Source organism: Anguilla rostrata, chromosome 1 (genome assembly GCF_018555375.3).
Source record: "Anguilla rostrata isolate EN2019 chromosome 1, ASM1855537v3, whole genome shotgun sequence".
Taxonomy (NCBI): Eukaryota; Metazoa; Chordata; class Actinopteri; order Anguilliformes; family Anguillidae; genus Anguilla; species Anguilla rostrata.
This window is the reverse complement of record NC_057933.1, coordinates 41038619-41049728: the sequence shown is the minus strand read 5'-3', so window position 1 is coordinate 41049728 and position 11110 is coordinate 41038619. Positions and strand designations below refer to the sequence as shown.

The 11110-nt window shown below is 38.2% G+C and overlaps 1 protein-coding gene across 3 annotated transcripts in view; it reads right to left on the bottom strand.

The window, feature by feature from the left end:
* Positions 1–4826: 4826 nt before the first annotated feature.
* g2e3 (G2/M-phase specific E3 ubiquitin protein ligase) overlaps positions 4827–11110 on the bottom strand; it is a 37117-nt gene continuing 30833 nt past the window's right edge. Inside the window, exons 14-16 of one of the 3 annotated variants that reach the window (XR_010330264.1) lie at positions 10181–10392; positions 6194–7420; positions 4827–5961 (exon numbers count right to left, since the gene is read on the bottom strand). Coding sequence is in view for 2 of the 3 variants with exons in the window: in XM_064337302.1 (XP_064193372.1) it covers positions 7158–7420; positions 10181–10392 (475 nt within the window). In the remaining variant the exon portion in view is untranslated. Of the gene's footprint in view, positions 7421–9682; positions 9766–10180; positions 10393–11110 lie in introns of all 3 variants that reach the window. The other 2 variants (XM_064337311.1, XM_064337302.1) reach the window with 2 other exon arrangements.

Here is an 11110-nt window from a genome sequence, read left to right as displayed (position 1 = left end):
ATTGTGATAATTTTAAGTCTTGAATATACAGAGCAAACAGAAATTTTAAAGCAAATGTAAATTGCAGAGTGCCTGTTGCACTATCCGACCACGTCAATATGCCACTCAGCGTGCCACGACATGATGTGCCTGATGTAGACTGTAGGGTATTAGTGTCTCCATGGGCATGGAAATACTTATTCAAATTAACTGTGTTCTGATATGTGCTAGATGAATTTCCAATTTCCCACTGACTGATTATAAATATCAATACTTGTGAAGCACACTACAGAGAAATCTCATCCCTGGACATGCAATAAATTATCACATACTGCAGAGGACAGAAACAATGATGCTTTATTAAAGTACAGGAGGGTACAATTACATATTTAGGCGTGTATACCAAAGTAGGTTATGTTTTTGCTCTGGTGGGCTAATTAAAATGTTTTATAATGGACAAAAAGCTTTTTCATTTTTGGATAGGTTATGGGCATGCTTTTGGACCCCTAGATATCTATTGCCCAACACTGATGAAAAGGTAGCAAATTCTCACTTGACACGGATGCGATACTGAGATTCATGTGCAAAAACATTTGATGTATAGTGAAATATTATTTTATGATTACACAGCTTATTCACAATTTAACCATTCTGGATAGATCCGGAGACATCAGGGTACACTGAAAACATTTTGCTTCATAGTTTTTAGCAGTTTTGCATATCACTCTCAAGATTATGCACACTTGTGATTAAGTTCATGATCCAGGAAATATGTAGTTTTTCCAGTTTTACATTTGTGACTCAGTATTAAATTACAAACTAAAAGAGAACAACTTCATATTTGCATTATTGCCTAGATCATTTTAGTATTTGTGGCACTTCATTTATACCTAAATTAAGAAAATAAGTTAGTAAATAGTACTTGCTTCATTTAAGCCATTTTCCATGCCTGTGATGTTCACATCTGGAGTTATAAAGCCTTAAATAGAGCACCCCATAAATTGGCAAGGATTGGCCAGATGTGGCATCTGTGCAAAGAGGTTAAGCCTAGAATGACATTGTGGCACCATTACAAAAATGTTTTGCTGTCAGTTCATTTGTGAAGTATATAGTTTTACTTTTAATAAAATGTTTTTTGATTGCAGTGTCAAATGGTTTAAGTAACTTAATACACATCATAAATATAATGAGATCCCAATAAAAATATAGTGATTTGTTTAACCAGTTACTTTTCAAAGCCTAAATTGTGATGATTGATGGGAAACCTGCAGAGGATTTGGGTTTTATACCCCTGCTATAGAAAGTATCTTTATTGGCTATTTTCCAAAGTTATCCCTTAAACTCTTAAGCCCCAGGTTTGTGAGGCAGAAGTACTACACCCTAAGGATAAATTGTCTTTCCAAAAACAAACTGGTCACAGTGTAGAGGTTCAAATCAGCCCTCAAAATCACCACTTAATCAAAGGGAAAACCAGTGGAGACTTGGGATAAGGGATATTCTCTAAGGGATATCCACCATTAACATTTCAGAAAGTACTGAGTACCTGAGAGCAAGAATAACTGGCTGGGCTGTGAACCTTCTACGCCTGAGGCATAACCTAAGGCGTTACCTCTAAGGCCCTGAAGCTGTGGTCATGACCATGTATCATGATGTTGCCAAGCAATCATTTCAGAGCTTGAGGGGCAGAAGGACATTTAAATTCAGCATTCTGGAACACAGTAAAATCATAATCACTTAGACATTACTACCCTCTTACAATGTATTGTCTTAGAGTTTAAGGTACTAATCTAGACACACAGGAATTCATCCATAATACACTGTCTGGCCAAAAAAAAGTTGCTATTTGGAGTTTTTTGGACAGTGCCCACTGTACAAGCCTCCGTAGGCAGTGTTATGATCTGGGGTTGCTTCAATTGGTCAAGTCTAGGCTCAGTAACGTTATGCGGCAATAAAACGAAGTCAACTGAGTACCTGAATGTACTCAATGACTAGGTTATCCCATCAATGGATTTTTTCATCCCTGACAGCACGTGCATATTCCAGGACGACAATGCCAAGATTCATCGGCATTGTTAACCCCATTGAAAGCCTTTGGGATGTGCTGGAGAAGGCTTTACGGCGTGGTTTGACTGTCTTGTCATCAAATACAAGATCTCAGCCAAAAATTAATGCAATTCTAGATGGAAATAAATGTTGTGACGTTGCATAAAGTTGTCGAAACAATGCCCCGACGAATGCGTGCCATAATCAAAGCTAAAGGTGGTCCAACGAGTATTAGAGTGTGCAACTTTTTTTTTGGCCAGGCAGTGTAGAAATGTAGTGTAATCATGATTTGGTAAATTAATGAAAATGCTCATACTGTTAGTAAAGTATGAACACTGCACACATGCATGGAATATGCATTCAATTTTAAAGTATCTTTTGTTGTCTGACAATATACCAGGTAACCTAAGTCTTTTTGCATGGCTCAAACACTATTTGTCACGACAAAGCTAAAACATGATCGTGTTGTGAGTAATAAACGTATATATCCTCTAAAGACCCAGCAAAAACAGTTCAGTTTTTTCATTCTTTCATTTTAATTTGTCATCCAAAACCACTTGTATTTGGTCAACAAAATTTAAATACTTAAAGTTGCAGCAAAAATATTTTCAAAAGCATTATTTTATTGAATCTGAATGTCCCTTGCACTGTAGGTTTCAGCATAGTGAAATATACAGCTCTTGAGATTAAGACCAGAGACTCATCAGCTACAGGGGTCAAAATGAATTGTCAGGTTTTAGGATATGCACTTTTGCTAGACATGGCAGTTTCAACTTGCAGTTACAACATTTTTTGTTAGAAATAACATTTATTCATATGAATGACTAAGATTATAGGGATGAGATGTCACAGATCTGCCAAAAACCAATGAACTATCAATGAACAGTATGCAGCATTTGAACATCTCCAATGCAGATTGTTAATCTAAGACTTTGGTGCACTGTGGGATCATGAAGAACAGGTGAACAATGTGAGATATGGTATAAACACTTAACTAAATGATACATTTATTAAGAAAGCTCTTACATGTGTACACCATTAGTATACATGCTAATGAACATAGTGAAGTGAAAAGATGAGCACTTTCCAAGATAATCATGATGCCTATAAACCCAGAAGAACCTCTATTGCCTCAAACAGTTTAATCCCTTCACACAAGCCCCTGGGTCTGCACACCAGCGTGCCTAGATTTCACAACTCAGACATTCAGTGCCCCTGCAACCAACCTATGAATTGAGAACACAAACTCTGTGTTCCAGCTATATTAATAGATGATTCAGGACAACTATGCCATAGACAGAGTTTCTAAGCGCCACCATTGTTGCGCCTGTAGTCCATTAACCAAGCACCTCCTCCCTGCAGTTTCATCTGCAACTATGCCCCCCGCACATGACACACTGGACAATAGTGTCTACCTGGGCATTCATAAAAATATTCTTTCACCACTAAAAATTTGTATTCCATCATAGCAACAAGATAAAGCCAACAATAACCAAAAAGTAAGCCAGTACAGCTATGAAAAATGCTGCTCACTGAACACTGAAATAGTCAAGAGTAATTTTCCTAAAATAATACCATGTCATTCCACTGCCAATACCTGGGACTAAATATGGAATAAATATACAACCTTACCATTGGTTTTATACATAGAGATGTCCCTTGGACTGAGTGGACATATATTGTCTTGGATAATCCGTTTGTGAAATATACGCTCATTTGTGGTGCCTGAGTACCCTCCAAAATAATTGTGCATAATACCACATGCTGTTTACAGTGTTGTTGCCCTTTGTAGTATTATCAGTCTTGATTGACAATTTATCCAATAGGTGACAGAATAAGCATTCCAACGATGCATAATAGGTCTAGTTTTACTCTTAGAATATTGTTTTATAGCTCAGCGTAATGGAAGGTTTTGTCTCATTATTGCAGCCTTACGCATTCACTCTGTGGTAGCAGTAAAAGACACTGCACCCCGCGAAACTTTACCGATGCATTTTTCAGTTCTTGGGGAAAAAAGATTAATCTTGAGTACTTCTGAGCATGGCTAAGGCATGTTTGTGGATAGAACTCGTTGATATCCTGTTTTCTGAACTGAATTGATTCTGTTTCTATCTACTGAACGTATTTCAACGTCCATATGTGTTACTGCTCAAAATGTTTTGATTATATGTTATTTTTGAAACTGAGTGTCTGTAAATATGTGATATTTTACGATGAGGATATTTCACACTAACGTAAGTGTTCGCTCAGTCGGTAGCTTAGTAGGGTTTGTTTCAAGCACCAGATGTGATGTGAAAGCTGGAACATCGCCAAAACATGGTGGACGGTTGAATATTGTTTTAATGTTGTCCCATCCCCATACAAGAAAACATTAAATACTGTACAGAAAAATATACAAGAGCTGAACACACATTTAGGTACTGTACCACATTGTGACAATATTTTTTAGTCTGATGTCAATGTTTCATCTTAAACCTTCATAAGAGGCACATTTATATGCTTTACAATGGACAAAAAGTATTTTATTCATTTTTGGAGTGATTTTGGATATGTTTCTAGACCCCTTGCTATTTTAGACCACTGTACTGCAGGAAAGCTTGTAATTCTCACTTGAAAATAATGCAAAAGTGAGTTTCTTGAGTCAAAACAGTTGATTGGTAGTAAAATATATGACTACATTGTGATTTACAGCAATGCATAATTTAGACATTTTTGACAGATTTGTAGATACTCGGTACACTGCTTACTTTTTGCTTTGTAGATCTTCACTAGTTCTGCATATCCACCCTTAGGTGTCTTTTAAAAAATCCAGGACATGTAGTTTAACCTGTCTTATATATGGGATCTCTCAGTATTTCATTGCAAACTAAAAAAAGAGCAAATTCATTTTTGCTTTGCTGCCTACACTGTTTTATGAATAAATTATGAATATAAACACATCTAAGTTAGTACTGTAAATGGTACACATGTCCTGCTTCATTCAAGCCATTTTAAAGTCTCTGTGATGCTCACACCTGGAGTTATGAAGCATTAAATAAGATACCCCCTAAATGTGCAAGGATTGGCCATTTGCCATGGATTTTCCATGTGCATGAAGGGGTTAAGAAACATTTTCACAATTGTGTTAAAATGTGATTACAAGTGATGATGCATTTACTAAGGGCAGGACAAGTATGACTGAATTCTTACTGTGGAAAGGTAGATAATACCGTACTCCTTACAGTGTGTCAGGGACACTGGGACTGTCCTTCCTGTAGTGCTTAAGACATAGTCCTACCTGGTCACTGTGACATGGTTTTGGGCCCATAAAAAGGCCAGTGCAGTGTCGTCTGTGAAAGCCTGAAACTAGGTTACTTCTACAAAGTGATGCTGTTTCTCAGTCATCTAACACACCCTCATGATGTAGTGCAGATCTCCTGACACATAGTATTACTGCATACTGTTATCCAGGATGACCTTACGCAAATGACTTGTCTGGAGATTTACAATGATCATCACACCAATTTCATTCAATATCAAACAATAGAAATAAAATGGTTTCAAAGTATGCAATACATTTATACTATATGTGGAACCACAAAATTACATAATTTATACAGATTGGATAAAAAGAAAGAAAAAATGGAACAGTTCATTAGGGCTGATAGAAACATGACTTGTAAATATGAGGTAAGTAATAGAACATGAAGGCCACAGAATTGTACCATTTCAACAGAATTATTGAAGTTAAGCTATGTTATGTCTGATTTGGTTTAAAAGCCTTAGCACAGTTAATACAAAAGCTGCTTCAAAAAGCAGTGATACATTGTTTTATGAATACATTTGTACACACGTTTGTACATTCACCCCAGGAAGCATGAACCCAACGGATCACTGAATATACTGTAATTCATAATAAGTAGAAATATGGAAAAGGCAGAGACAGTGAAACTGGGGAGACTCGTAGATGAGCAGACCAAGACTTAAAGGTATTTTCAGTGGCATTATTGGTGTCTTGTATTTTGTTCATATTTCATGGCTGCAAAAGCACATTCCAACAGTCTAATGTGCATTAGTTCCTTGTTCATTCCAATTATAGAACTCTCTTATAACATGGCATTTTGGGCAGAGAACATTGACAGCAGTTTGACAGAGCATTGCTAAAATGATTTTAAATCTCCCCCTTATGCACTCTTAAGTATGTAATCCAAGAACACAATAATATTCCCAAAGAATACCACTAATACAAGTATTGTAATCTCTTTCTTGACAAATTACCAGATTAACAATATAAGCATTTAGCAGTTTAACCATATTTTCTCTAAAAAATTATATAAGTTGTAAACATGGTCAAAAGTCTAAATAAGGAAAAGGATGGGTACAATGATATTCTTAACTAATTTTAGATGCAGTTAAAAAATAACAAGATCGTTATGCCAACTGATCTCCACTCAATCCAAATGAAAAGCAAAACGTGAATGAATATGAAAAGCATCCTCAAATGCAACAATCAGCGTGACAACTGGAACAAGACATATTAACAAAAACGATCAAAAGGCAACACAGTAACCCAACTACAACTTGCAAAACTGAATATACGTATACAACATATATAATACGAGAAGCCTCAAAATACTGAAATGATAAATCAGTTGTAAGAAACAGCACAGATATTGTCTCCATTTTGAGTAATAAAACTTCAGCATGGAATGCTAACAGGGCATTGTTGAGGCTTCGCCATTCAACACAAATTGTGCTTACACAGCCAGTCCTCTCATTTGTTCACAAAATGTCTGAGTCCACCAGCCACTGACTAAACACATATTCTGTAACCCTCCCTTTCTTGCGTCAGCATGGCTATTTTAAAACATATTTATACATGAAATGAAATCATCTGATAATGTGCCAAAACAACTGCATGTACCCTGTAACTTGTGCTGTAAATTTAACTATTCTCAGTTTGTAGTCTTACTGGTGGGAACGGCCATATAAAATGTGTTGGCGGAACTGAGCTACAGTACTACTATATGTTGTGAGGACCTCTGGGAGCCCAACACTCTGCTGTTTTTAAGTCTTTCTTTTATGCACATGGAAGTTCTTTTCCCAGTAAAACAAGTGTATATCCTTCTCGCTGGCATCAGGGGAGAGAGAAATTGTCATGAAATTGACAGAGAAGCTTCCTGCACCACTGTAAGCTGGCAGACTGCGTACTCCATGTGGCGTTTAAAGAGCTGATAGGAGGGGAGAACTGGCAGCAGCAGATGGTTTTTCTCTGGCTGACGCTGGGGGAGCAAGTCCACAGAATCCACCGGATGCAGGAAGGACATGCTAGGGGCAGGGTTAAATCCCACAGCTGGTTCTACATCCACTGCGGTGGCAAAGATCAGGACTTCCTCCAGTGAAGTTGCGCTCTTTCCCACTGAAACAAAACAAAACACTATCAGTAATAGCACCACTCCATATTTTTTCTCCCCGCAAGTAGGTAAGACGCAATGTACTCTCACAGAAAGGGGAATTGCACCAAATAACAATTTTTTGATATTTTCCCATGTTATTTGGCTGTAATATGCTCAAAAAATCTGGTTCCAAAATTCAAAGTCCTTCCTACTGAATATATTTTGCATCATCTAGCTAGTTTTGTGCATGAGTCAAGCTGGAGGTAGCCTCACGAGCCAGTCTCTTTTTTCACTTCGTTCAACAGAGCCTGGCCGATGCCTTGACGTTGTAGGCATAAACGAAGGAGGCAACCTTCCCGGGATAGTTGTATTTTCCCAACCAATCAGAGTGCAGTGGGGTGGCGCTCCAAATGTGGTGGCAATTTTGGCAAGGCGTAGTCTGAAACGTGCACCAGAAAAACATTACCAGAGGCAACCTTTTCCACAGACCCGCATCAGTTCGCCACTATTTGGGGAAAATGGCTAATGTTGGCATTCCATTCCTCAACCAGGATTCATCGCAGGTCAGCCAACGTGGTTGCGTTGGTCACTCAAGCACGTACAGCACGCCCGAGCTGATCCCACAAGTGTTCAATTGGGTTGAGGTCTGGGCTGTTGGCAGGCCATTCCATTCCATTCAACCACGATGGCTGACCTACGACGAATCCTGGTTGAGCAATGGAATACCATCCTACAGCAACGCGTGACCAGGCTGGTGACCAGCATGAGGAGGAGGTGCCAGGCTGTTGTGGCTGCGTATGGTTCTTCCAGCCGCTACTGAGGCTCCTGACTGTTTGTTCAATGAATAAAGCGTAAAATTACCAATATGTCTTGTTTGTTCCTTGTTACTGATAGAGAGTTCAATCATCCAATCCCAAAAACAACTCAAAACAATAGAGTCAATACCAACAGGAGAATACACTGTTTGACATTGGCAGGGAAATTTGCCACATTTCATTGGGACCCCACCCATATAATCAGCTGTGCTGCTCATCCCACCAATGCATGATCCTTACAAATGGGACATCATTGTAAAGGGAAATGAGCAGGCTTTCCAACGATATAAGATAAAATGCTAATAATACAGTAACAACAGAGATATGATCGACCAAACACGAATTTCCAACCTTTTTTTGAGGAATTTATCTCATTCACAAACATGAATGGGCATATTTGGTAAATGGTAAATGGACTGCATTTATATAGCGCTTTTATCCAAAGCGCTTTACAATTGATGCCTCTCATTCGCCAGAGCAGTTAGGGGTTAGGTGTCTTGCTCAAGGACACTTCGACACGCCCAGGGTGGGGTTTGAATCGGCAACCCTCCGACTGCCAGACAATCGGTCTTACCTCCTGAGCTATGTCGCCCTGTATGTAATGTAATGTAATGTAACAATGTTCGCAACAGTAGCAGATTGGCCACAATCCATGTCAATCAGGTGTACCTGTCTAGGGCAGAAGCTGTAGGGAAGAGGGATGAAAACATAATGCTTTTAAAAAAGAATGACCCGTGATCTACGAGCATGGCCTGGTCGATTGCAATCAACATATTGGGCACCACAACAGTCACCCTGCTGCACACCTCATTATGCAGAGTCCTACATTCAGTTTTAGATTTTACCTTATTATCATGCAGTTTTTTCAAATCTAGTCAATGAATACACTGTTCTTCCATCATGTCAGCTCAGATCTAAAAACAATTTCTGAGCAAATGTGGATTTACCCTATTTTCACAACTTGTCCTTCTCCACAATGTTAGAGTTCAACAGAAGAAACTAAAATACTCCGTAACCACTTACTAATTCTAGTCCTGATCTCAGGTTATTAGAGACACAAAGTAATAGAGTAGTAGACACTTTTGTCCAGACGCTTCCCGTCTGTGGGGAGAAAATGAAGAGCCGTGCTACCGAGCAGCTGTTTATATATTAAAATCTGATCTGATACTTTTACTTTTCCATTCTCTGATTAGAGGGCAAACTATTCACAGAACTTTTTTTTATAAAATAGACATACATAGTTTTCTAGTGACATAAACTAACAAAAATGGAAGACACCAGCCCCTTTGAAACATTTTCTGGGAATAAAATGCCTTATTTTTTTTGATAGCTTGTAAACTGTCCCCTTAAAGGCATACTATGCAGGATTTTTACCTTTAAAATATTATAAAATAACCATGCTACGGCATTTCTATGAAGCACTAGCAAACTCGGTCTTAAAGCAGTTTAGCCGAATTTGTGCACCCTTACCTGTATTTGTTCTAAAATGTGTCTGAGACTTTTCTGGGCAGGGTGCTCTTTTCTGCATGGGAGGGGTGGGTGGGGTACAGAGGCTGTGGTTTGGGATCAGATTTCAATGGAGTGTCTGTTGCCAGCTAGCTACCTGCTGTAATGGCTGCGGCAAAGAAGCCCAGACACAGCAAAGCAAAAACACAAGCTGACAGGGCTCGTTCAAAAACTAGAGTTAACCTTGGAATAGCTTTTGCTCGGTGGTGTCAGCTGAAGTTCGCCAAAGATATGAAAAGTGACAGAGTTAGCTTGTTTTCTGTTGGAACTGTAAGTAACGTTAGCTCTAGCTATCCAGCTAGCTACATTAGGTTACTAGATGGCTGAAGTCAAGTACTTGGAGGGAGTGGGCGGGGTTGAAGATGAAAGGAGACTTCTTTGATTTTAAATACTGACTGATTTTTTTAATTTTAAACCACAGCAAGGCTAAAACAAAGGCAGAAACATTGATAAAAACTCTACCTTCACACTCAAGTAGATACTGCCTCCAGAAACTCGCCATCATGGTTTCTTTTGTTTTCTTCTCCTCGTCATCAGACAACTGAACAGGAAAAAGGTTTGCAACAGAATCTGCTGATATTTTGTGGAGAGGAGCGCAGAAAAAAGTGGAAAAGGCCTCAGGGTCGCTCTGGATTTGATCAAAAAGACCAAGAGTTTTCAGCCCCTCACGGAATCTAAAATAGACAAAAAACACATACAAAGAATATCAAATAAACTTTCATATAACTGTCATTAAAGTACTTTTCTCCTTGAAAAATAATAATCTGAAAAACGGTGCAATGAAGTGGTGCTTTACTCTACATTTGAAACCGGAACTGACCGTTAAGGCTATTCAACAGATGCAAGCCCATTCTTACTCAATTTGAATATAATTCTATAAATAAACATTCAACTGAAGTGAAAGCAAACAACTATGTTTACACAGTGGTCATGGTTCCTTCAGCTGTGTTCTGAATTATTTTCACAATGAATGTGGCATTGCTACACTTTCTGCCTTTACCATAAGCAGAAAAGTTATTTACATTGCCACATGATTGCAAAAAGATTGGCAGTTGTGCAGATGTATAAACTTGATCCTGGTTATGAGATCACACATTTCTAAGCAGCATGCTGTTTAAAGGAAAAAGAGAAGTCAATTATAAGCAGGTGACCACATACAAATTATAAATGGATTACAAAATTCTCTGCTAATACAACTGAATTAAGCATTTTCTGAAACACAATGCCTACCTTCAGCATATATCAGAAAATGTTTCATTCAGCTGTATGAGCTGAGAATAAATTTGGGGGCAAATATATTTTTGTATAAGGAGTTTAAATCTTCAATTTTCTCATTTGATAACACAGTAAATATGTAACTTTGTGAGCTGGTATTTATTAGGCCTTGTCTTT